Here is a 27,170-nt window from a genome sequence, read left to right as displayed (position 1 = left end):
AGTGCTGGCGAGCGTCCTGGGCGGCTGCGTCCTGGGGAGGCTGCGTCCTGGGGAGGCTGCGTCCTGGGGAGGCTGCGTCCTGGGGAGGCTGCGGTGGGGGAGAGGCGGGGCTGCCCACCCGGGGAGGGACGCAGGTGCGCAGGGAGGGGACGGGGGACCCCGGCGGCCTGCTCCCAGCGGGCCTCGGCGTCCGCAGCGCCCTTCCCTCACCCAGGGGCTGCTCACCTCCACGGAGCGAATCGGCCCCATGGAATGACCCCAAGGCCTCCACTCGGGGCTCTGGGGACAAGAACCGCGGTGACCGTGACTGAGCCGCACTGACCCGCGTGTCAGGCAAGAGGCCAAGAACTCCATGGCATTACCTTTTTTTTCATTAACTAATTATTCTTTGTTGGACAATTAACTTATTTTTTACACTTAGTAATCCATTTTTTTTCTATTTATTATTTTTAAACTGATACATAGAAACTTAAAAATAAATAGTAGGACTTTACGTGGGGTTTCAACACAGGTACACATACCACCACGGAGAAGTGCCTGAGCTAGCTACATTTAACCTGACTTAAGAAATGGGATATTTTTAATTGACAAATAAAAGTTAAATACAAATAAAAGCTAAAGTATTTATTGTACATATCGAGAGCACAACGTGTTTTGAAATATGTGTGCGTTGGGAAATGGCAAAGTCAACCTAACCGACACGTATTACCTCACGTAATTATCTTTTTTGTAATGAAAGTACTTAAAATTCACTCTGTTAGCAATTTTGAAACATACAAGACATTGTCCTTAATGTAGTTCCCGTGTCCAGCAGGGGATCTATGCAATTTGACCCCTCCCCCTGTTTTTGTTTTTGGTACCAGGGATTGAACCCAGGGGTACTTAACCCCTGAGCCACATCCCCAGCTGCCCCCCCCCCCCTTTTTTTTTTTAAATTTTGAGACAGAGTCTCATTAAGTTGCTCTGGGCCTTACTAAAGGCTGGCTTTGAACTTTCAATCCTCCTGCCTCAGCCTCCAGAGTAGCTGGAATTACAAGTGTGCCCCACCATGCCCAGCCTGGAACTTAACCCTTTTATCCAACTAAAACTCTTTTTTGACCAACATCTCCCTACACCCTCCCCCATATCTGTTTTAAAATTATCCCATTTTATATATGAGGAGAAAGAGGCTTATGTGTATTAAGACATGTGCCTGAGCTGGAACGGCCAGCGGGCGTGGAGCTAGGGTAGAACCCAGGAGACTTCCCAGGCCCCTCTTGACCGCTGGGCGGTCCCTGAGCGTCAATGGTGGGGAGGTGGAGTCCGGGACAGCGGTGAAGACCAGGAGGCGGAGGCCCACAGTGCACTGGCCCTCCTGCGGTTTGGAGAGGGTTTGATGTGTCCCCAAAGATCCACGTGTTGGACGGTTGGTCCCCCAGTGGGGGTTGAGAGGTGGGTCGTGGATCCTCTGAGAAGTGAGGCCTGGCAGGGGGTGGTCAGGTCACTGGGAATGATGCCCCCGAGGGACCCATGGCGGTCTTGCCGGCCCTGATTGGCTCCCACAAGAGGCAAGCGTCAGAAGGAGTCTGAGTCCCGGTCCTGTCATGCGATCCTGCCTGGCATGGTGCCCCCACCACAGGGGGCCCAACCCTCACCCGAGAGGAGACAGGATTCCCGACCTGGAACTTCCGCTCTCCCCGTCTGCGGGCAGTACGACTCTTCTTCCTCCAGTGCGGTATTTTGTGATGACCACAGACACGGAGCTGCAGAGCCCTGGGTGGCTTGCTAACTTGCTGCCCCGTTCTTGGCCTCTTCCTGAGACAGGCCTCTGTGGCTGCCCAGACCCAGGGGACAGGTGGCTCTGCTTGCCCCTGAGGTACCAGGTGGGCAGGGATCCCTCACCGTCCAGGCTGGGCCCACCCAAGAGCACTGGGCCGCCCACCTGCAAGGCCACCCCGCGCAGGCTGCTCCCTGGAGTCCCGCTCTGCCCGCATCTCCCAGGCTCTGCACTTCCCCCGCCTGGCACCTGCCCTGCTCCTCGACCTCGCCTTGCCAGCCGGCGTGGAGGGCACCCTCTTAACTGCGCCCTAGAACCTCCTCGTCCCGAGATCCCAGCTCAAGCACCGAGGCTGTCTGGCCGGTTCCGCGTTCCTAGCCGTCAGCCCTTTTCAGGGAGCACCTGCCGTGTGCCGGGCGCTGGGCGGAGAGGGACCCGCCTGGTTAGGACCGTCACCAGCCCGGTCCTGTCCCCTCTCTGCTGTGTGACGCTCAGGCCACCCCCTGAGCGTCAGTGATTCCGTGATCCGCGTGGGACAGCAGCCCACTGGAAGCAGGGCTTCCTCCCCAGCCCCTCCCTGCTGATGTCCTCTGTGCCCCTGGCTCCCCAGCCGTGCCCGGATGGGACACAGCTCCTCAGCAGGCCCCTCTGGGGCCACTGGGCGCTCTGCTGCCGGGCTGGGCTTCTTTCGCCAGAGGCCAGGCAGGGTTCAGGCGAAGGCTCCCGACAGCCTGTGGGTTCCCAGCAGTTCCCCGTCCTTCCTGGAGTCCTGTCCAGGCGGGAGGTGGGTTCCGGGCCTTCCTTGGTCCCCATGGGGGACCTGGGGGGACTCGACCTTGCGAGGCCTGGCGATGACTCCCCCAGAGCAGGGAGAGGAAGAGACCGGACAGAGATGGACATCTAGACAGGCCCCGAGAAGGGGCGCACACAGCCAGGACCTTCCTGCGTGGACCTCCGAATGGAGGCTGCGCGGACAGATTGCAGACCCGGCCTGCGAGATGCGGAGAGGAGAGATTACCGCAGCCCCAGCCCTGGCGGGGTCTCAGCTGGGAGGAAGCGGGGCCTGGGGAGACCCTGGGGCACCTTGGACTTCACAGCAGGCGAAGCCTGGGCCTGGGGAGGCAGAGGCTCCCAGGTGCAGCCCTGAGAGGGCACTTTGCCTGCGGTCTTGGGGACACGTGGGGAGGGATCTTCCTGTAAGATGGTCGTCACCTTCATCACGGCTCCAGCGCACACGGATCATGGCCCCCGGCCGGTCCTGGCCATTGCAGGCCCCTCCCCTTCCAGGCCCAGGGTGCTCAGCCCAGCGTCCAGAGGCCCACGTGGCTGCCGTTGTCCTCGCTTTTCTCTCGCACTCAGAGCAGCGCAGACTGAGGCATGAGACTCAGGAGGCTCTGCGTTGCTCCTTGGCTCCCCCCCGCCATGACGACTGCCATCTCTGCCCCTCGGGCCCCTCGGTGGGTGAACAGAGAGAATGCTGGCAGAACACTCCGAATTTGGAAAACGTCTGAGGCCAACCTAATCTAAGGCCTAAGGCCCTCGTGAAGTGGACCAGCCGGGGCTTGAGGGTCGCCCCCTTGTCCTGGGACGGTCTCCTCCCTAACTGCAGTGCGTGTCAGGGGCTTGGCTGGGTGCTGCCTGTGCTCCGCATGCTGACCTTTGGTTCTGAGGTAGCTGGGGAGGATCCTTTCCAGCACTGGCCCCCGCTGCCTGCAGCTTGCTTCCCAGGCCACAGTGGCTGCCTACCTAATCTTTTCAAGAGCTCGTCTGGATCCAGAAGTGAGGCTGGGCAGGTCTCTGCAGCAACTGCAGCCTCGTTTTTTTTCTCTTCTTTGTTTGAGCCCATGTGCGCTGAGCTACATCCCCAGCTCTTTATTTTTTTTTATTTTGAGACAGGACCTTGCTACATTGCTGAAACTGGCCTCAAACATGCAATCCTCCTGCCTCAGTCTCCTAAGCCACTGGGTTGACAGGCATGTCCCACGAAGACCAGCTATCATCTGGTTTTAGTCTTGGGGAAAACTGGGTACCTTTCTGGGACCCCGTCACAATGACTAATATGCAAATTCCTAGACCTCAAACCCCACCTCCCAAGATCCAGGCCCTGCAGGTATGTGTGTGGGGACGTCTACCTGCCGAGTCTCCCCTGGGGAAAACTGGCCAGGCTTGGGGACCCTGCATAGGAGGATAGCAGTCTGGCAGGGGGTCAGCACTGTGGGATGGGATGGCCAGGTCAGGATTCACACCTGGGTCCTTCAGGTTGGTTTGTGCCTGGGTTCCGCATTCGTGAATGTGGGGGTCATGAGTCATGACCAGAGACTCCCTGGGCTACTCTTTTCTAAGTGAGCTCCAGTAGGTTACATCGTTCAAATTTCTCCATTTCTGCTAAATTTTCTGATTTATAGGCATACACTTGTTCATAATGTTTTCTTATTTTTAATATTTCTAGACTCTGAGGAATGTCACCTCTATCATTCCTAATATTGGGCTCATTTGTGTCTTAAAGAAATTTTTACTGATCAATATAACTAGAGGTTTTAAAGTTTTATTGAGCTCTTCAAAGAACTAGATTTTGGTTTTATTGACTTTTAGCTCCTGTTTTCCGGTTGTCTATTTCACGAATTTTTCCATTCTGAGCTTTATTATTTCCTTCTTTATTTTTACTTGCTTACAGTTTGCTCTTCTTTTTAAATTCACTGACGTGAAAGTTGAAGACATTGACTGGAGACTGTTTCCTTTTGTTTTTCCTGAAACAGCCCGTCAGTGTCCTGCGTCCCCTCCCAGGGATGGTGGCGGCGATCCTGCAAAGGACCATAGGATGTGTTCTAGCTCGTTCTGTTCAGAACACTTTCTGATTTTCATTTTGATTTCTCATTTGATCCAATTGTTATTCGGAAATTGGTGATTTCATTTTCAATTACTCAAGAATTTTCCATTCACCTTTCTGTGTTTTGATTTCTTTTTAAATTGCTCTGTATAACTTGAATCCTTGAATTTACCAAGCACAGTTTTATGACTGTGGATATAGAATATATCTTAGAAGATGTTCCATGTGCCGTGAAGATGTACTCTTCTATTTCTGAATGAAGGGGGCTGTAAATGCCAAGTGGTCAATTTTATTAATAGTGTTGTTAAAGTCTTCTTTTAACTTCTATTTGCTTTTATTTTGTTATTTTTGCAGAGCCATTTTTTTCTTTAAAAACGTGCATTAATCAGCACTTCATTCATCATCACATTCCAAGAAGTGATCTGTCTCTGAAACAGGATATTCAGATTGCCTAGACCTTCATATTATCGCCTCAAAACCATTACATATAATGATCTTCCAAGTGACATTTCATAAAATCATAAATGTCAATCACATATAAATTAACTCAAATTTATTGAAATCATCGATAAATTAAAAATGATTAAAAGTGTGTCACACACTGTCAGTTCTTAGAGAACAATTTCAGGTGGGTAGCCGGTGGACAGGACATGTTTTCTGACCACAGGAAGGAATGCCCAGGAACCAGTGAGCTTAGGTGCCCAACTGTGCCCAGGTGAACTGCGGGAAATCCTGCGGCTGCCCGGGTGACTTGCATGGTCCTGGTCTCCTGCCGGTCGTTCTCCGACGGGTTGGCCTTTGCAGTTGGGCTGGGGGAAGATGATTTGACCTGGATCCCTCGCCTCTCTTTCGTTTCAGGACCTGGATCGGGGCCGCAGTACCGGACTGCACGTGTTTGGCCCCGTCCTCGCGGCCTGAAATCTGTCCTGGTCATGCTCCAGATGGATCTGAAGCCCCCGCAGTCCGGAGGTGACACTCAGCGCTCAGCGGTCCCGATCATACCCACCTAGGAGCCTCCTGGGCCATCTCCGAAGGTCCTGCTTGCCTGGCACCCTGTCTGCTGGGTCTCGCGCAGGCTTCCTCGTCCCTGCGTGGCCCTTTCCCACCACGAGGACTTCCTTGGGTGGGCAGGAAATCTGACGGCTGGTTTTCACAGAGGCTCGTGCGGGTTGATTTGGAGGGACATGGATTGAGTCCTCTCAGGACTTTCGAGGAGGGAGGAGGGAGGGTGGTAGTTGTCACTGGCCGCAGCCCCACGGCCCTGGAAGGAAGGCTCCTGCGGCGGGGGTCGAAGGTGGGCTTGTGGCACCTTCTGGAAGTCACCTGCACTGTGACGGGACGTGACTCTGAAGGTGGCGAGGCCCCGGGAGCTCAGTGGCCTTGCCCTGCAGTGCCTGGGGCCTCCTCACTGGACCATGCTTGGATAGACCGTCTTCCCCAGGGTGACTTCGTTTGCTGGGTCTCCTGCACGTGGACCCGAGGTCCGGCTGCCCCACTGGCCAGTCCCACTCTCTCCTCCGTTTTGGGACTTGACTCTGAATATATGAGCTTAGCTCTTCTGTTGGCAGTCCATGGATCTCCGGATTGTTCTTTTCCTTTTCTATTGTACAGATGGGTTCATTCCTCATCTTCTGTTTTCACGTTTACTGATTTCTTCCTTGTTGTCTCCGAACTGCTCTTCAGCCTCTCTGCTGTGTTTTGATTTCAGATGCTATATTTTTCAACTTCATAATTTCTAGTTTACTATTTCACACCAGTCCTTTACTTACATTTCAGAATGATTTTTATTTTATTCTTTTGTTTCAAGGTGTATGAAATTGTTTTCTGATTGCTGCATTCAAATACTCTTCAGAATATTCCAACATTGGCGCCATCTTGGTGTTGGCCTCCGTTGATGGTCTTCTCCCATTCAGATTGTAATTGTCCTGGTTCTTCATATGACAATTGACTTTGCATGATGTCGTAAGCATCCTGGCTACTACATGTGGGGACTCTGGATCCTATTTAACCTTCTTGTTTATCTGGCAGTCACTTTATGTAGGTGTAAGGCCGAGGTTGTGGTAGGAGTTGTTGCTAAGTTCCATCCTCAGCCCAGATGACACTGTCCTGGTGTAAAAGGGGCCAGTCATGGCCCCTGGCTGCCCCTGAGTCGGGTGCACAGTTGCTGCCCTCCCCTCCAGCCAGTCAACATGGTGAGAAGTCGGGAGTAGAGTCCAGTGCTTCCTCCCTGGCCACCTCCTGCTGCCAGGTGGGAATGGCCTCTTGGCCTCTCCCAGGCCTGCTGACTCCCACTTCCCGGGCCCCGGCCCTGTTGGCACCAGGTTGGGCTGGAGGTGTGGATCCCTTGGGGGATCTGGGGTGCTGCCTGCTTCTGCCAGACAGGAGGGACCCATGGCTCCCAGTGAGCGGGGGCCACAGTGCAGGGCAGACGGCGGGGCCTCGTGGAGGCAGCGAGGTCTTCTGCAGACGTTTAAAACTCTCATAACAAGAAGTGAAAACGAACGCACGGTTCCCTGATTCAGAGAACACACCGAGCACTTTCTTCATCTGCAGGAGGAGCCAAAGCTAGGAGGACAGGAGGAGAAATTGCCGTGGGAGGACGTAACCAGCTCGTCCAGGGCAAGAGCTCTACCAGGAAAACCCCCGGGCAGAGGCCATCCAGTGCCTGGGCGCCTGCATAGTTGGATGGTAGCAAGGTGCTCCGTGGCGGAGCGCCTGCCCAGCACGTGCCACGCCTGGGGTGCAGTCCCAGTGCCAGGGAAAATAAACACTGAAAATAAATAGTTTCTAATCGCAAAAGTAATATAAGCTCATTCTACAATAATCACACATCGGAGAAAAGAAAAATTTAGAAAATATATTCCATGTTCACGCTGCTGTGTATCTGTGGGCCTTTCAGATTTTCTTCTTGTGTGTGTGAGGACGGGGTGCTGTCAGAGCGTCCCTATTTTTCTGTGATTTCCTCTTTTCGTTCAACATTCTACTAGGGGCTGTCTGTAAAATAGAATAAATTGCAATTTTGGAGGAAGAGAAAAACAGGTGAAAGGAAGATCCTTTCGCCTGTAATCCCAGCAACTCGGGAGGCTGAGGCAGGAGGATTGTGAGTTCGAAGTCAGCCTCAGCAATTTAGTGGGCCCTAAGCAATTTAGTGAGACCCTGTCTCTAAATAAAATATAAAAAGGACTGGGGATATGGCTCAGTGGTTAAGGGCCCCTGCATTCAATCCCTGCTACAAAAACAAAAACAAAACAAAACAAATCAGCTGGAACTTAAATGTGAATTTTTACCTTAATACGGAACTTTACATAAATTTCATGCTTTTTACCTAAGGACAAAATATATACATATAGCCATGAAAATAGGGCAGGTAGCAAGACCCTGAAGTTGTAGTAGCCAAGTCTCAGGTGGGCAGGTGGCAGCTGGGCACTGGGGGGTCCCCACCCCCAGGCAGAATGACTCAGCCAAGTCAAGGCCCGGAGCAAAGGGGCTGCCACAGTCATGAGCTGCCAGACGAACACCCTCTTCAGCTGGCGGGTTTCTCTTTTAAGGTCATGAAAGTGTTTTAGGTTCCTCTTTGCCCATTTGCAAATAAACTGGTGAGTGGCAGTCACTCCAGTGTAAGTCAGGGTGGTCCGCACGAGCTGAAGCTGGAATGGGTTCCCCTGAAGTTTGCATATCCTCTCGTCTGCACTTAACCCTGGAGCTATTTCGCCTCACCTGATTTACATGGAGATTCGATTCTCACATCATTGATGACTGTTCCCCATCACCCCCACAAATGACCCACCGCACCCATTTCAGATGCAGCTCCCCTGATTTTGCCACATTGGCCTGAGCAAAAGCTAAGGAGGAGAATGGATGCGCGGGGAGGGGCAGATGGCGCCCCTCGGAGTAGAGGCTGCTTGTGTCCCATCTGCTGGGCTTTCTCTACGGAGCTCACAGCATCTCCTGGCTGCCTTCTGGTTGATTGACAGGTGTTCTCAATAGGGTCATTTAAAAAAAGGAGATTCCTGATGCTTCTCAGAGTTAGTTGCAGTGAACTAATGAGTAATGATCGGACAACGTGTCTCCTGGCCACCCAGGTCTCAAGAAAATATGTCTCCCGTGTTGTGCTAAATTTAAAAAAGAAACAAAAAAAGAGCTCGGCCACACTCCCCAGCTGCCTGGCTCCCTGGCTCTGAAGGTCGCTCCTTCACTTGTCATCGTGACGGGCAGACAGTATTGGGCACATCGTCATGTGTGCCCACGTCACCAGGAGAACGGTACTCCTCATTTCAGTACATGACAAGGTTAAAACACAGCAGGGCATGGTGGCACGTGCCTGTGATGCCAGCGGCTCCGGAGGAGGCTGAGGCACGAGGATCAAGAGTTCAAGGTCAGCCTTAGCAACTGAGCGAGGCCCTAAGCAACTCAGTGGGACCCTGTCTCTAAATAAAGTATTCTTAAAGAAGGGCTGGGGATGTGGCTCGGTGGTGAAGCACCCCTGGGTTCGATCCCAGGTACCAAAGACAAAACAAAACAAAACACAAAGCCCACAACACATGACCATTTGAGCGCTGCAGGTGTTTATCAAAACGACGACCCTCTGAGGACTCTGTCCCCCGTCCTCTGGGCTGTAGAGAGGGTCTCTTCTGCAGTCCTTGACACATCCCGATGATGACCCCGCTGGGGACTGTGCAAAAGCACACTGGAGAGCCAGCTGCACAGGGAACAGTTCTGCGGTGTGCTCGCCCGCGCTGGGAGCCGTCACTGAGCCGCTGAGCACTGCTGCTGTGTTCGGCTGGGACGCGCTTCTTCCCTGGTAAGTTAACTTGATCCCTCATGCGGCGTGGAGTGGCCTCCCGTGGACCAGGCAGGCCACCCCGCCCTCCCCCGGCTGTGCTCTCGGGGATCCTTCCCTGGGGTTTCTGCAACTTAGGAAGCTGTTCAGAGGACGTTCGCCAGCCTGCCACCCCTGGTCTGTGTTTTCTAGGGCCAGCTTCACTCTTCCTTTGAAGTAAAGGCTCCCTCCTTCCTCCAAGAGGACTTGGCCAGGCTGCTGTCCTGCCACGGTTAACTAGCCCCTTGTCTCCCTGCCCACCCGTGTTGGCCGGTTGGGCTGGACTTGGGCTCCGAGGCAGCTCCTGCTTGGCTGCCCTCCGGGTGACATCATCTGTACCTGGGGTGCCCGCTGGGCACTGGACTGGAAAGGAATTCAACGTGCCAGGACTGTGTTCAGTCACAGGCCAGTGACATCTAAGGAGCAGCCCAGCAGAGAGGTCCCTCACAGACTGGTGACCTCACCCAGGAAGGCGAGGTCCCTTCCAACTAAACGACTCGTCCCTTCCAACAGCTCCACGTCACCAGGCATGGCCTCTCTGTGCTGGAAGATGAGCCAGGCAGGGCCAGAGTGTCTCATTCAAGTGTGAGGAGGCAGAGGGAGAGAGCAGAGCACCCCATTGTGCCTCCTGTTTGGCGACCGACATGTTTGTGGCACTTCACGCTGTCCACGCCCCTCCAGCAGGACTCCTTGCTTCCCACCGAGCAGTCCTGGGGAGAGGAAGCAGAGAGATGGCCTCTTCCCCTGCCAGGAGGAAGGCCGCTCCCTCCCGCCAGCTGCCCTTGCCTTCAGAAGTTGTTGGACCGCGGAGCCACACTGGACTTGACCTGAGCGCCAGGGACTGCAGGCACCAGGTCCACTCAGAGCTGAGGGTTTCACTGAGCCCCGAACACACGGAGCTGGGGTTCGAGGCACGTTCCCCAGCAGACTCAGATCCTGAGCTGCACGTGGTGCTGCAGAGGGAAGACCGGCATCGCACAAGGCTGTGTGCTGTGTGTGCTGGAAACGCTTTGAGAAAAGATCCACGCCGGAGGAGAGGTCCCAGGCCGGCCGGGGCGGGAGGGCCAGGCCAGCTTCGCAGTAACGAAAGATCCCCGGGAAGCTGGTTAGGCACAGGTTAGGGGTCGGGTAGGCCAGAAAAACGGCCTGACGCCAAGGAAGAGAGGGCAGGCACTGGCTTTCAGAAGCAGGAGAGAGGCAGCTGGCCAACCTGCCTTTGGTGGCATTGGGGGGAATGTGGAAGCTGTCCCTGGTCTCCTGGTTTGGGCAGCCGACACATTTTGGTGGTAATAGAACAGCTCTGGGTTGTACATGCTGAGCCCCAGGCCACCTGGTGTTATTCTGGACAAAGACCCTGACCCCAAAGAAGCAAGGAACAAGTGGCTGAGTCAGTGGATGGAAGGACCCTGGGCCTGATCACAAAAGAGGTGAGTCCTAAGGACAGAGTGGGCATCGCTGGCCTCTCGCAGGGTGACAGGAGAAAAGCCCCGCGCAGAGGAGGAGGCGAGGTCCTGACCAGAGCCATTAGACAGGAAGGCCTCGGGCAGGAGGGTTCTCCCGCGTCAGATGTGGCAGACGGGAAAATCCAGGAAGTGCCCGCTGCTGGGGACGAGGAGGAGCTGCAAGTGTCTGGCTGGCCCGGGAGGCCTGGCTGTGGGGCAGTACCGGGAGGCCAGGGCAGAGCCTTCGTCGTGAAGGCTGGCCTCCGCCAGGGCAAGTCTGACCGATGCAGAAGCAGCGCCTGCTCTGTCCACTGCCTCTGCTGGACCGTGCCTTCCTAAGTCGGCTGGGCTCTGGGGAGTGTGTCTCTCCATCAGCTCGTGGGATTAAGGCGGGGCAGAGTGAGCGGTGACATACAGGCAGACAGGAGGGACCTGAGAGGTGGGAGAGTGAGTGAGCAGAGGGACAGGAGCCCCCAGCCTGCCCTGGAGCAGGAGGGGCCAGGAGAAGATCCACCCGCGGCAGCCAGCCAGGGCCGGGCGAGGTGGTCACGCCAGGTTCCACCCGGAGCTGCCAGCGTGGCCAGGTGACCTCCAACCTGCGCGGAAGCCGGTCGTGCCCAGTCACATTTGTTTGAGTAGAGTCTGGAGGTGTCGATCGGAACCAAGGGTCTTGTTTCCAAGCGAAGAAATTGCCAGCGGAATCGGAACTCGATGGGGGGGCGAGGATTCCACTGGGGTAGTGGGGTGGCCCAGCGAGCGTCCATCTTCCTTCGACTGTGAAGAGGTGCCAGCCCATTCCAATGACTGCCACGGGAGGGAGGAGGGCAGGGCTGGGGGCTGCAGGTACCCGTTGCTTGGCTTTACAGAAGGAAAGATCCAGAAAAAAAAAAAAAAAAAGAATGCATGGAAAAATTGAAGAAGAAACGGGTCGATTTGCCAAATGACCTGTCACCATTTTCCAGAAGTTAATTGGCTGGAAAAGAACTTGCTAGAAACTAATTTGTTAAAGGATCAGTTTCCCTAATGAGCGATTCCTGGAATTTACCCAAAAGTTGTTTTGGTTAATTACTTGAAAAAATTATAGCTATTTGTGTGCTCTGGTTCCCACAAGCCGAGGACTTCCCCCTGGGTGTGTTTTCTATTTCACTTGTGTTTGGAGTTCATCTGGGTTTGCACGAGTCAGGTGTATGGTCACTGGCCATCCTGCCGTGGACTTTCCAGGCCATCTCTGGGAAATGTCAGATGTGTGTGGGTTTCCACCTTTCAGGAGCGGAGCATTTCTTGAATGCACAATATTTTGGGGCGAGGGACAACGGATGGGGTTTCCCTCAACTGTGTTTCCTATCAACGCTAACTTTAAAGGCTTGTGTCTAGATTGGACGATAGTTCCCACTTTAGAATCTTGTCATTGGGGAAGTTGTCATGGATCTGTGAAAATGAACATGCAGAAAAACACTTTTCCTTGGCTGACTGCCCGACCACTTTGAAAAAATAGAGAAGATGCAAATTGGTGTAAAATTACCCTTGAAGGGCAAAACCAGCTTTTCTGCAAACCAAAGGTTAAAATTTAAAAAGCCTAGAGAATTGCCAAAACCTTTATAAGTAACCATTGAGAAGAAGTTGGCTTCTCAAATGGGAACCACATGCCTGTGCAGTCGATAGAAGACAGGGTAGAGGAATCCAAAATAAAACAGCTAGATAAAACCAAAGCCCAAACTGGAAAAAAAAAATCATTAACAGATTTGGAAACTTTCTATGAAGCATATTTTTGCACATCTCATAAGTGATTACTAGACTCAGGTTTCAGCGATTTGGTAGTCTGTGAAACTGGTCATTTGGTAAATTGATTTTTAACATAGTGGCTTTTTTTTTTTTTTTAATACAGTGGGAATCAGTCACTGTGAAATGTGGCTTTTGGCAAATTTTCTTTCAGCAAATTGCTCTGTGTCTGGAGAAGAGGGTGAGAGACAGACAGGGACAGTAGCTGTTCTGAACTGAGGAAGGACTGGGTTCCAAATGTTCAGGTCCTGCTCGGGACCAGGAGGAGTGGCAGGTTGTACACAGAGAGGCGCAGAAAGAGCTGGGCGTGGCACAGCGAGGAGCCCTTGCCCGCATGTGCAAGGCCCTGGGTTCCTTCTGAAATGGTGGGTGAAGGAGGCAGGAGTAATGCGGGAGGCTCAGCCTCAGGCACAGGGTCTCTGAGGACAGAGGGAAAGGTAAGAGGGAGGTGCAGACCTGCCCTGAAGCCTGGGAGGGGATCTGGGGCCACTCGGGAGTGTGCAGGGGCGGGAGGACCTGGGAGCCTGGTGGCAGGACAGGCCGGTGTGGATTTTTCCAGCTCTGTCCCCCATCCTGGGGCTGGACCAGCTGGAGCCATTGCAGGTGGGGTGTTTCCAGACAGCTGCTGTGCAAAGAAAGAAGATTCCAGAATAAGGAAACCAAGTTAGCCAAGAGAAGCCTGGGGTGTGGGGTGCCCAGCACTCCAAGGGATTCGGCGCCTAGAAACAGCCTAGCCAGGCGGCGAACACACAGGCCAGGAGCTGGCGGAGGGGAGGCTGGCCGAGCTGGAGGCTGGGAGCAGGAGAGAACCAGAGGTGGCCTACGGACCAATGAGAGAAGGTGGACCCGTGTGGCCTGGGGGCACTGGGGCAGGGCGGCCGGGAGAGGGGCTGGGGACTTGGACGGCCCTGGTGCTGCCGAGTCAACCCTGCGACGCTGGCCGCAGCCGCTCCCCTCCACTCCACACACACAGTGCACCATCGCTGTCTCTGCGACCTGGACCACCAGGCTTTAGAACCCCCCCACACCCTCCCCGTCCCCACGTCCTCTGTTCCTGTCCCTGCTGGGACAGCAATTAACAGAGTCACACCTCAGAAACCCGATTCCAGGCAGACTTGGCCATTCATCCATGAGGGAAGGGTGAATTAATCTGTTTCTGTCTTTGAGCTGTCCCTTCCATCTTTCCTCCCAGTCCTGGGGGACAGCAGCCCCCACCCGGGGCCCTGGTTCCTTCCCAGCTTCAGGGACGGCAGCTGGGAGCCCCTCAGCTCAGGCCCTGTGGCTGCAGGCTGGAAAACCCCTATTAAAATGCTAATCCGGCATCTGGAAGGTGGAGCAGCCGCCAGCCCCCGGCCCTCCTCCCCAGGCTGCATCACGGGGTGACCCTCCTGCTCCCACTGAGCGCCTCACTGAGTTCCCTGCTCTGCGGCCTCGGGGACCCAGCGCCCCCCCCACCCACCAGCCTGCCGGCCCCTCTCCTTCAGGGCTCCGGGCCCCACAGCTGCCCAGGCACGCGTGCCCACTTCGGAGTAGATTCTGCACCTTGGAGAGACGGGGACCCGGCCACCCGTCTGCCACGTCCAGCCCAATAAAACTGGCAGAAGTTCTGACCCTAGAAGTTCCACCTTTGAGACTTCAGCTTCTGGAAAGATCGGCAGACGCGCAGATAGACGGCCCTTGACTCTCAAGGGCTGGACTCCGTGGTCCTCCCACCTCACGACCCTGCAAAAGTGCACCCCACCGCGGCCGCTGCGTCTCGGTCATTAAACTAGAGAGAACGTGGGGCAGCGTAGGTGCCCCTGGACTGAGGGGGCTCCTGTCCCGCACACCCGTCACAAACAGAAATACCGCTGACCGCCCTGCCACCTGTCACCAGCTCAGCCGGCCCCGAGCCTGGCAGGGCCGCCGAGCACAGAGCCATCTTATAATACAGCGTCGAAGTTCTCACGTTGTACGTCTGGGAACCCGGCGTCCCGCAAGGCGGTCCTAAGAAGACTCTGGAACGGGGGAGAGAGGCGGCCTGACCCGGCTCTTTGCACCCAGCACCCTCCCACCCAGGGGGTGTCCAGGAGGCCTTGTGCTCCGGGCAGGGAGGAGCTTCTGCCTCTCCCCTGGAGCAGAGGTGAGGGTGTCCCCGACAAGGAGTCTCCTGGGGTGGAAGCGAGTCCAGGCAGAGATGACAAGTTCATGATCACAGTGGCTTCACGGCCCCCGCCACAGCCGACACAAAGACCAGGCGGAGCCTCAGCAAGGGTGGACAGGAGGCCAGCAGCACCCAGCCGCAGGCCCTCGCTGAACGGCACAGACCCTCCTGTGGGCACAGACGAGTCAACCCGACCTCACACAGCCTCGCCCAGAGGCATCCCCAGCCCACATGGCGCACCTTCTCAAGGCCCGTGGGTCACCTACCAAGGCACGTGGCGTCCTGGCAGTGAGAAACCTCAGCGAATGTAACCACTGAAGTCACATGGGGCGCCTTCTCGGACCACCGCAGACTCAGACGCCCCGTGCATGCCTGTAATCCTACCCACGGACTCGGGAGGCCAAGGCAGGAGGATCACCAGTTCAAAGCCAGTCTCAGCAATGGCGAGGCTCTAAGCAACTCAGTGAGACCCTGTCTCTAAATGATACACAAAATAGGGCTGGGAGTGTGGCTCAGTGGTCGAGGGCCCCTGAGTTCAATCCCTGGTACTCTGCCCCCCCCAAAAGAAATCTGTAACAGGAACTCAGTAGGAAAATCCCCAACACGTAGACACCAGACAACACACGTCTAAGCAACACATGTTTCAAAGAGGAAGGCTCAAGGGAAATAAAAACAGAACTGGCTGAGAATGATAAGACAACTTAGCAAATGCGTGGGACGCCCCAGACACAGCTGAGAGAGACACATGCCGTCGATGCCTATGTTAGAAAAGAGGAGCATTTTAAAACCATCTAAGACCTCATCTCCAGAATGTAGAAAAGAAGAGCAAAATAAACTCCACACAAGCAGAGGGAAGGAAATGAAAAATAAATTTGGGCTGGGCATGGTGGTGCACGCCTGTCATCCCAGCTGCTTGGGAGGCTGAGGCAGGAGGATGGCAAGTTTGAGGCCAGCCTCAGCAATTTAGGGAGGCACTAAGCAATGTGACAAGACCCTGTCTCAAAATAAAAAATAAAAAGGTTGAAAATGTGGCTCAGTGGCTAAGTGCCCACGGATTCAAACCCTGGTACCACAAAAAAAAATTTTTTTTTGAACAGAAAGCAATGATAATGAACATGTGCATACTTGCACGCATGCATGCACCCATGCACATACACACACACTCACACTCACACACGTGTATACGCACACACACATAAGAAAATAGAGAAAATCCATGAAACAATACTAGTCCTTGAAAAGGGCGATAAGACTGACAAGCCTCCAGGAAGACTGGCAAAGGACAGAGGGGAGAAGACAAACCACCAATGCTGGGCTTGAAGCGCGGTGTCACTAGAGACCCTGCAGGTGTCAAAAGATTAATACGAAAATTCCATGAATAATGCCGACCACGTTAATCTGACAGCTGAGAGGGAAGGAGCGGCTTCTTGAAAAGCACCACCCCACCACCTCACGCAGACTAGCTGAGCGGCTGGCCCGTCCCTGCTCCGGAAGCCGGCTCACGGCTCGGGCTCCGTCCACGGAACGGCAGGCCCGGGCGAGTCGCTGGGAAATTCAGCGTCACCCAGGAAGGGACACATCCCCGCTGGCTCTGCGAGGCCCGTGTTGCCCGACACTAGAACCAGACAAGGGCAAAGATAAAAGATGCGAGTTACAGTCCAATGTCCCTCATGAATATGGACAAGGAAACTAAGGAAAGGCGAGCAAATGGAATTCAGTGACGTGAGAAGACGTCCTACGCTGTGACCAAGTGGGACTTACCCCAGAGAGGCGAGGCAGGCCCCAGGTCGTGGCGTTCATCGGCTAACCCGTCGTCTCAGCAGGCTGAGGAGGAGTCACGAGCTCACCTCCACCCACGCACGCGCAGGAAAGACAGGCCAGCTCCAACACCGTCATGACGAGAACGCTCAAGACTCGGCAGAGGGACATTTCAGTTCCAGTGAGAACGTGGACAAAGCCTAACGGTCAGCCTCACACCAGGGATGGGAAGACGGATCCTCTGCCGAGATCACAAGGCGAACCTCAACCTCATGTGTGAATTCTAGACAGAGATAAGGCGAGAATGGGCGGAAGGATGTCCTTCAACAGAGGGAGCCGGAGCGACTGGGGACCGTAGGCCAGATGGGTAAGTAAACAGGTAGACAGGTGGTGGGCAGGTAGATACATAAATGACAGGTAGATGGATAGATAGCAGATGGGTGATGGATAGATGACTGGTAGGTAGAGAGATGATAGATACATGATGATAGATAATAGATGATGGACAGATGATAGATAGATAGATAATAGATAATAGATAGATGGACAGATGATAGATAATAGATGATGGATAGATGATAGATAGATAATAGATGATGGATAGATGATAGATAGATAATAGATGATGGATAGATGATAGATAGATAATAGATGATGGATAGATGATAGATAGATAGATGGATAATAGCTAATAGATAGATGGACAGATGATAGATAATAGATGATGGATAGATGATAGATAGATAATAGATAATAGATAGATAATAGATAGATGGATAGATAATAGATGGGTGATGGATAGATGACAGGTAGGTAGATAGATGATACATGATGATAGATAATAGATGATGGACAGATGATAGATAATAGATGATGGATAGATGATAGATAGATAGATAATAGATAATAGATAGATGATAGATAATAGATGGATGATGGATAGATGACAGGTAGGTAGATAGATGATAGATAGATACATAGATGATAGATAATAGATGATGGACAGATGATAGATAGATAGATAATAGATAATAGATAGATAATAGATGGACAGATGATAGATAATAGATAATGGATAGATGACAGATAGATAATAGATGATGATAGATGATATGTAGATAATAGATGATAGGTAGATGAATGACAGATAAATGATAGATGATAGATGGATGATAGGTAGATGGATGACAGATGGTGAACAGATAGATATGTACAGAGATGAGAGGTAAGAGATGAGGCATCTCAAACTATACCTCCGACATTATTATGTATACATATTGTGTATTTATAAAACAACTCAAAATGAGTCACAAATCTAAGTATAAAATGTAAAACCATAAAATTTTTAGAAAAAACAGACCAGGAGAAAAATCTTCGTTTTAGAGTCAGGTCTAACTAGGTTAGACTCTAAAAGTGCATTTCTTTAAGTGAAAATTGATGAATGGTACTTTATGAAAATCAAAAACATTTCCTAGTAAGAAACCCTGTCGAGAGGATGAAAAGACAAAGTAAAGATTATGAGAGATCATTTTCAAATAACTCTGACCTCCAATAACCTGGTAAAGGATTTATGTAGAATTTATAAGGAACTACCAAATCTTGTCAATCAAAAATAAGCAATCCAATTAGAAATTGGACAAAAGCCAGGAAGCGTGGCTCAGTCTGTAAGCCAGTGGTTCAGGAGGCTGAGGCAGGAGGATCTCACATTCAAAGCCAGCCTCAGCAACTTAGTGAGACCGTGTCTCTAAATAGAAAGTAACGTGGACTGGGGACGTGGCTCAGTGGCTAAGTGCCCCTGGCTTCTATCCCTGTACCAAATAAAGAGACAAATTGGAGGAAAGACAGAGACCTTCCCCAAGAGGACACATGGATGGCAGGTAAGTCCGTGGAAGACGCCGATTGTGGCTACCACAAAGGACCCTCGGGGAACCGTGGTGAAGGCCGCTGCTGCCTGGAGCACAGCAGGGTCCAGCTGGCTGCTCAGGCCAAGGAGCAGCTCTGAGTTGCTGGCAAGGATGCGAAGCGGCCAAGCCGCTCCGGAAACTGGTTGGGTGGCTTCTTAATGAGCTGTGTGGGTCTGTCCAGGCGCAACAGGTGACCAGCTCTGCGAATGGGCCACGGTCACTTTTGGGGCCTCTCTGGTCCCAGCAGCGGCCATCTTTCCCTGCCCCTCGGGGCCTTGTGCCTGGTCCCCTGGGGCTCGGTCACCCCGCGTGCCTCAGCCGCCCCAGACTCCCGTGTGCTTCCTGGCTGCTCCTTGGGCAACAGACGGGAGGGGTTAGTCAGCCATTCCGCTCCCCGGCCCTCGGATTTGTTTTGTAAATTCAACACCCTTCAGTGTTCTTGCAGTTTGTTACTTGTTCCTCTCAGCTATGCGTGACAGTGGTGTGTGCTTTGACATCACGCGTGCGTGGAGCATAACCTCCCGTTCCACATGAGGTGGAGCTTCCCTGGTTGTGTGTTCATCTGTGAACATGGGAAAGTATGTCCAGTTCATTCTCCTGTCTTTCCATTCCCATCCCCCTCCCTTCCCTTCTTTCTCCTTTGTCTGATCCAATGAACTTCTGTTCTTCCCTCCCCATCCCTTATTGTGAATTAGCATCTGCATATCAGAGAGAACATTCGGCCTTTGGTTTTTTGGGATTGGCTTATTTCACTTAGCATGATAGTCTCCAGTTCCACCCATTTACTGGCAGATGCCATGATTCCACTCTTGTTGATGGCTGAGTAATACTCCATTGGGTGTATGTATCACATTTTCTTTACCCATTCATCTGTTGAACGCTTGAGTATTTTGTCTTCATTTCTTTTCAAAATATCTCACTTTTCCTTTCTTCCTCTTGCAGTGCAGGGGATTGACCAGGAGGTCTCGTGACTGTATCCTAACCAGGTAACTCACTTCCCCTCCATGTGATCCAAAACAACAGGCATTCAGCCTTCCATGGAACTTTCCCTGGGGCAAGTCGAGCAGTGTGTACTGGGCCCTCGCAGGCCGGGAGCCTGCAGGGGAGGCCAGGAGTCTGCAGTGGAGGCGGGGAGCCTGTAGGGGAGGCCTGGGCCGTCTGGGGAGGGGGCTCTGCAGCAGGCGGGAGCTCCTGGGAGCCTTGCACATCCTGGCTGGGGCTGGGCCCCCTGGCCTTCTGCCCAGTGCCGCGAGGCAACCAAAATGAGAGCCCAGGAGAGCCGAGAGCCACAGGGTTGTTTTTCTAAGACCTCAAGGGGATTATGTCATCCAGCCAGCCCTGTCTGCCCAGGGGAGGAACCTTGGGTCTCCTCCCTGGGGACCCTCCATAGCTCTTCCTAGAGGAGGACCAGGGAGAAGAGGGAAGAGGAGGGACCGGCTGGAGGCCGGGGACAGCGCTCGGCAGCAGGGACCGGGGGCTGCACAGGGAACCCGGGTGCACACGCGTCTCGCTGCAGAGGGTCTCAGGGGCTGCCGAGCTGGGCGTTGATGTGCATGTAGTCAGAGGGAAAGGGAAAGGCTGGGGAGAGAAAACCCCGCGAAGCCACAGACGCGGACGAGAACGGCCGGTCTGGTAATGACCGGGTGCGCGCTGGGGTTGGTATTTATCCCAGACGAAGCTGTGCTTTCCTGAGATCTGGCGACAATTTGGGGCACATGTATTTAGGGGGAAGGGCGAGTCCTGGCAGAGGTTCGAGGTCAGGAGGCTGGGATTGAGACTGGGCTGGGGACCACAGGGCCTCGGGCAGACCTCAGGCCCCTCAGCCCGCGGAACCTGCCTGTGAGCCGCGGCCAGGCCAGACCAGGCCAGGCCAGCTGCACTGGCCCTTCTGAGCCGGGGAGGCCTGGTATCTCCAGACGCCGCGGAGACCTGGTCAGTTCACATCTGATCACCCCCATTGCTGCTGAGATCGACCCAAACCTGAGGTAAGGTTTGGTTTTGTTCCTAAACTGCAAAAGAGAAGTTGCGTTGGAGTTAAGTCCACGCCAGCCTTCTCAAGTTGCAAGGCGTTTATTTGCTCAGTGATTTTGAACAACTTATTTTGAACCACAGAGTCCTCTCTGGGCCAGAGCCATTGGCTCCAAGATCCTTGAACAAAGCTGGCTTTAGCTGATGCTGACAGGTCACATAGAGGAGGCCAAGAATGGGACACCCAGCCCGGCAACCCCAAGGGTGGAACATGGTTCTCTGCTGGTTTGTTTTTGGCACTAGGGATTGAACTCAGGGGTGCCCAGCCTTTTAAATTTTTCTAAAATTTTGATACAGGGTCTCACTAAGTTGCTGAGACTGGCCTCAAACCTGCCATCCTCCTGCTTTGGTCTCCTGAATCCCTGGGATTACAGGCGTGTGCCACCATGCCTGGTGTACTCTGGCTTTGTGAGGATCCTTTGCAAAGCCAGGTGGTAAGAGCTTGTCACAATGAGGATAAAACGTGAACGCCCAAGGAATGAAGGCAAAACCTGATCATCCTACTGCTCCATGAGGGGCTGAGGCAGCTTGTTCTTCCTGGGTTTCTTCCCTGGACAGGGTCACATGTCTTAAAGGATTCAGCTGAGCAGGGTGTCGTGGCACACGCCTGTAATCCCAGTGACTCGGGAGGCTGAGGCAGGAGGATCACAAGTTTGAGGCCAGCCTCAGCAACGTAGCAAGAGTCTGTGTCAAAATGAAAAAATTAAAAGGGCTGGGGACGTGGCTCCGTGATTAAGTGCCCCTGGGTTCAATCCCTGGTACAAAAATCATAAAATAAAATAAAAAGCAAAAAAATAAAGGAAAGGATTCACCTGAAGCACAGGTGAGGTCTTTGTGGACAAACTAACAAAATCCAAAAGGATCCGGTGAAGATGACGATGGCGACGCTGCGGAGGATGTGTGGCTGGGAAGCGGTGGCGTCGGGAGGCGCCTTGGAGACAGTTTCCTTGAAACCAGCACGTGCTGTATTCTCTAAGGGAGACGGAAATCACCCACGACGTCTGATCAGACCCGACCGCTCGGCCCCCTGGGTCCCCTGGACTGAGCCACTGCCCGGGAAGGAGTCCCTCCACACCTGCTGGACAGAGCCCAGCTGGGGTCCAGACCAGGACGCACCAGACTGGGGTGCAGAGCAGCGGTCCTGCCATCACGCCCGGGGCCCTGGGGCAGGCTGCATGCAGGCTGCGGCCCATCCAGGCCCACCTGGCTTGGGGTGGCTGTCGGACGCCAAGCAGGGCCTGTGGGTCCAGGCAGGTGCGTGCGAGGGCGGTGGAGGCAGAAGGAGGGCAGCTGTCTGCCCACATGCCGGGCCACAGGGCTGGCAGAGCGGCCTTGCTGCCTTCCTTGCTTCCTCACGTGGTCCTCAGGCGCTGAGGTGCGCTGTGGGCCAGGCCCCTTCCCTCCCGGGAGCAGGTACCCCTGGTTCAGACCCTCGGCGCCCCCGGCCTTGCCGGTGCCTTCCCTCTTAGTCCTGCCCACCCTTCCTTTTCTGGGGGGCTGATATGCTGGTTGAAAGGGAGGAAGGGGACACGGACAGTGAAGAGGACACTTGTTCTCTATTTTCAAAATAAAGAGCTTTAGCCAGTCACTCCCAAGGAGGCCAGTCACTCCCAAGGAGGCCAGTCACTCCCCAAGGAGGCCAGTCACACCCCAAGGAGGCCAGTCACTCCCAAGGAGGCCAGTCACACCCCAGGGAGGCCAGTCACTCCCAAGGAGGCCAGTCACTCCCCAGGGAGGCCAGTCACTCCCAAGGAGGCCAGTCACTCCCCAGGGAGGCCAGTCACTCCCAAGGAGGCCAGTCACTCCCCAAGGAGGCCAGTCACTCCCAAGGAGGCCAGTCACTCCCAGGGAGGCCAGTCACTCCCCAGGGAGGCCAGTCACGCCCCAAGGAGGCCAGTCACTCCCAAGGAGGCCAGTCACTCCCCAAGGAGGCCACCTCTACCAGCGCACTTTCTGGTTCAGGGAAGAGCAGCAAGGGTCACCTCCAGTCACCTCTCCTTGTCCTCCTGAGATAAGGGCTGGCTCGTCTGGAAAGGCACCTGAGCCACAGTGAGTCCCACTTGGTCCACATCAGGGACAGCTCTGATTCCTCTGTCCTTTAGGAGTGGCCTGGGAGCGACAGGGTGGGTTGTCCACAAGCCCCGGCCAGGAGTGGGGCCCGCAGTGGACAGTGGCATGGGAAGAACACTGGTGTGCACCACCTGACTCAGGAGCCCCAGAAGGCCACCCTGCCGGGCCCACAAGGTGGAAGGACCTCAGCACCAGAGCTCCCTGTCCTGGTCCGACTGTCCACACCCTCAGCACTGAGTGTCCAGCCGGAGCTCAGAGTCCACCTCATGTCTTGGACTCTTGGTCCATCCAGGTGCAAGGCAACTCCAGCTGCAGGGATAAGGGGAAGAGCAGCATCCTGAGCCACAAGGAACTTTCTGGAAGATCTCCTGGGAGCTTCCTTCTTAAAGGAAATGCTCCTCTCTCTGAGCAGGGCTCTTTCTGAGAGCACCTAAGGCTGGCCCTGTCCAGGCCAGGGCCCGGATCTGCCCCAGCCGTGAAGGCAGGGCCCTGCCCGCGGCCGACATTGCTCACGGGCAACTCGTCCCTTCTGAGGCCAAAACTGAAACAATATCAGAACGTCACAAAACCCCCCATCTGAGCCACAGCCCTGGCGGGAGTGTGATTTTTGAGAATACACTTCCCCATTCCGTGAACGGTACCTTACATGGGCCAGCTATTTATGTGCTCTGAGAATTCTCCAGAAATCCCTTTTCCAAGACACGAGCTAGCCCTTGGGGGGCTGTGTTTGTGAAGCTCCTGTTTCTTCACGTCTGGAGGGAACCAAACTTTGGAGGTCCCAGAACAGTCAGCGTTTTTGACGGTCCTGTGGACTGGTGTCTGGGACACCCCGTTCACTAAAGCTGGGGCCACATGACTGACGGCAGAAACCGCCAGTTGCCACCCCAGGTCCTTTTCTCCCCTGCCCCAGCACCGCTGGGCTCAGAACGCACATTCTCTGGCCGCTGAGATAGGAGATCAGGACGGAGGGAAGGGATGGGTCCCCTCTCCCTGGGTGGCCTGCAGGTGGGCGGCTTCTTCAGGCCTGACCTTACAGGTGCAACTCAGGACATCTGGGGTGCAAAGCAAGCCCCTTCCCCACTCTGAGGTTTAAAATACGTCAAGCAAAAAGGAGGCATTAAAAGCAGTAGCCAATTCCACAATCCCATTTGGTGATTTTAACGCCTCTCCTCAGTTATTGATAGACGAAGTGGCCTAAGATCAGTGGGGGTGTCTGATCTGCACCATGCCACAGGCACCTCAGCTGGTTGGTGTTCCCAGAACTCTGCCCTCGGCAGCTGCAGAATATACATTCTCTTCAGGTGCAGACACAGCTCTTTTTTATCTTGGTACTAGGAATTGAACTCAGGGGTTTTTAACCACTGAACCACACCCCCAGCCCTTTTTACTTTTTATTTAGAGATGGTTTTGCTAAGTTGCTTAGGGCCCTGCTAAGTTGCTGAGGCTGGCTTTAACTTGCAATCCTCCAGCCTCAGCCTCCTGAGCCACTGGATTACAGGCCCTATGGTTCTCTTGCCAAGCCAAGCCACCGCGTAAGTAAAGCCAGGCTCAGAAAGTCAAGCGCTTCCTATTTGCACTTGGATGGACAAGCCAACTGTCAATCTCTTTGAAGTTGAGAGTAGGATGGGGGTTACCAAGCCTGGGAGCCGGGTGGATGTTGACAGGATGCTAACCAGTACCGGTCTCCAGCACAGGAGGGACTAGAGTTGACAACAAATAATTGTTGTTCCCGTAAGGTCTAAAATCGACATACTGCAGCGACACAGTCACATCGATGTTTATAACAGCTCAAGTGCTAAAATTGTATTAGCCCAGAAGCCCGTCAGTAGATGAATGGGCTGAGAAATCACAGTATATGTGTACAGTGGAGGTCTACTCAGCCTTTAAAAAGAATACACTATGGCATTTGCCCATCAGTGGATGGAAATGGAGAATCTCGTGCTACGTGAAAATAGCCAAACTTAGAAACTCAGGTTGAATGTTTTCTCTCACATGCAGAAGTTATAGTAAAATAAAGGAAATGGGGAGGGAAGGACAAGATAACATGAAGAACCAACCAAATACAAATTAATAGATGAGCAAAAGAAGTCTAGCAGAGTAGAGGAGGGGGAGGGGGAGAGGGAGGGGGAGGGGATGGAGGGGTCATGAACTGAGGTCCATTTCCAGGCATGTGCCAGTGGTCAGGATGAACCAGACTGTATACAACCATAGAGCTCTAATTTTAAACATAAGCTACAGTCAAAGCAGGGCTTGGAGGGAGATTCAGTTTTACATACTGACATTAGAAAAGAGCAAAGTTCTGAAACCAAGGACCTAAGTTTCAATCTTAAAAATCTGAAATAAATGAAGAATGGAAGACAGAGAGAGAGAGAGAGAGAGAGAGAGAGAAAGGAAGGCAGGCAGGAAGAAAAGATGGAAAGAAAATTGACTTAAAGTAGGTAGAAGAGAAAGAAATAAGTATGCAAACAGAAATAAATGACATAAAAACAAAGAATAGGGAAAATTAGCAAAGCCAAAAGCTGGTTCTCTGAAAAAGATCAAGTCTAGCTATATTAATCAGGAAAAGGAAGAAAAAAGCCAGGCACAGTGATACACCCCTGTAATCCCAGCTTCTTGGGAGGCTGAGACAGGAGGATCATAGTTTAAGGCCAGCCTCAGTAACCTAGGGAGAACCTGTTTCAAAATAAAAAATCCAAAGGATGGGGGACATGGCTCCCCCACTACTCCCCAGCACCAAATAATTAATAATAATAGTAATAGTAATAATAATAAGAAGAAGAAGAAGAGGAGGAGGAAGAGGAGGAGAAGGTTATATAACTTGCTGATTTTGGAATGAAAGAACGGTTATCACTGAAAAATGAACAAATATTAACATAATAATCTTATAAAAGACATTAATTAAATGTACAAGTTCTTTTAAAAATACAGCATATGATATAACTTACAGATGATATAAGAGAAAATCTGTATAGCTATATCTGTTAATGAAATAGAATTTATTATAAAAAATTTTTCCACAAAGAAAACTTAGGTGAAGACAGTTTCATTAAAACATTTAAGGGAGAAATAACACCACTGTTTGACAAATTCTTTTAGAAAACAGAGGAAGCAAAATACTTCCCAATTCATTTTAGGAAGCCAATATCATTTTAATACAAAGATACCAGAAAATAACAAAATAAAAATAGCACAGGTGTGAAAGTATTTAATAACATAACAAATTAATCTAATAACATATAAAAGGTTAATATGCATGCTTAAGTAAAATTCACACCAGAAACACAAGTCAGGTTAACACGAGAAAACCAACAAAGCAATTCACCATACTAACAGAATAATGGAGGAAAATAATACAATCATTTCAATAAATACAGAAAAAGCATTCAACACTCATTTATAATAAAAACCCAGGCCAGGTACAGTGGTGCACTCCAGTAATCCAGCAGCTGGGGAGGCTGAGACAGGAGGATCTCGAGTTCAAAGCCAGCCTCAGCAACAGTGAGGCGCTAAGCAACTCAGTGAGACCCCGTCTCTAAATAAAACACAAAATAGGGCTGGGGATGTGGCTCAGTGGTTGAGTGTCCCTGAGTTCAATCCCCCATCACCCCCCCAAAAAAAAAGAATAAAAAATGGAATGAAAGAGAACTTCTCAATCTGATTAAAGGCACTACAAAAAAACCTACTCTGACATCGTATTGATTGCTGAAATAGGGAACGCTTTCCCAACGTCAGGAACCGGACGAGGCTGTCCACTCTCCCAAGTCCCTTCAGCCTTGAACCAGAGTCTCAATCATTGCAATGATACCTGCAAGAGAAATAAAGGTGCCGAGATTAAAAAGAAGAGTTACGACTGATTCCACACATATTATGTTTGTGTATGCATCAAATCCTAAGAAATCCACAAAACAAGAATTAGAACAAATACATCAACTGAACACTGGTGCCAGGATACAAGGGATCCCAAGTTCAAAACCAGCCTCAGCAACTTAGCGAGGCCCAGAACAACTCAGCGAGCCCTGTCTCTAAATAAAACATAAAAAGGTCTGGGAATGGGGCTCAGTGGTTTAGCACCCCTGGGTTCAATCACAGTATCTTCAAAGAACCCAAAATACTCAGGAAAAAATACAAGGAAAGACAGGAATGGGGTGGGGGTAGATATAGCTCAGTGGGGTGCTGGCCTAGCATGCATGAGGCCCTGGGTTCTGCTTCAGTACTGGGGAAAAAAAAAAAAAAAAGACTATAGACCTTAACTGAAAGAAATTAAAGACCTAAATAAGTGGCTAAAGATGTCAGGATATCAGTTCTTCCCCAATTGATCTGCTGCCACTGCAAAACCAATAGTAACGCTAGAAAGGCTCCTTTGTAGAATTTACAGACTGATTCTAATTTATATGGACAAAGAATCCAGGGTATCTAAAATGATCTCAAAATGGGAGAACAAATTTGGTGTGTTCAGACTACCTGACGTCAAAGACAATGTGGTACTGTCACAAAGATTGACAAATAAGTCAGCAGATCTAAAGAAAGAGCCAGAAGTAGCTCCCCACACAGAAGTAGCTCCCCACGGCATGGGCAGCTGGTTTCTGGCAAAGGCACTAAAGCAGTCTACGGGGAAATAAGTCTTCAAAAATGGTGCCGGGGTAA

General features: G+C 52.4%; 1 protein-coding gene across 1 annotated transcript in view; it reads left to right on the top strand.

Annotated features, from left to right (window-relative positions):
- The window catches only part of BCL2L11 (BCL2 like 11), a 59,113-nt gene extending 53,476 nt beyond the window's left edge, over window positions 1–5,637 (top strand). The window contains exon 4 of the mRNA XM_079110677.1: window positions 5,442–5,637. Within this exon, the coding sequence (XP_078966803.1) occupies window positions 5,442–5,501 (60 nt within the window). The 3' untranslated portion in view covers window positions 5,502–5,637. The remainder of the gene's footprint in view (window positions 1–5,441) is intronic.
- The last annotated feature ends 21,533 nt before the right edge of the window (window positions 5,638–27,170 follow it).

This window comes from Sciurus vulgaris (assembly GCF_902686455.1).
Source record: "Sciurus vulgaris genome assembly, chromosome: 14".
NCBI classification, from domain to species: domain Eukaryota; kingdom Metazoa; phylum Chordata; class Mammalia; order Rodentia; family Sciuridae; genus Sciurus; species Sciurus vulgaris.
The sequence above is the reverse complement of the archived record's forward strand: the minus strand, read 5'-3'. Positions and strand labels throughout refer to the sequence as shown.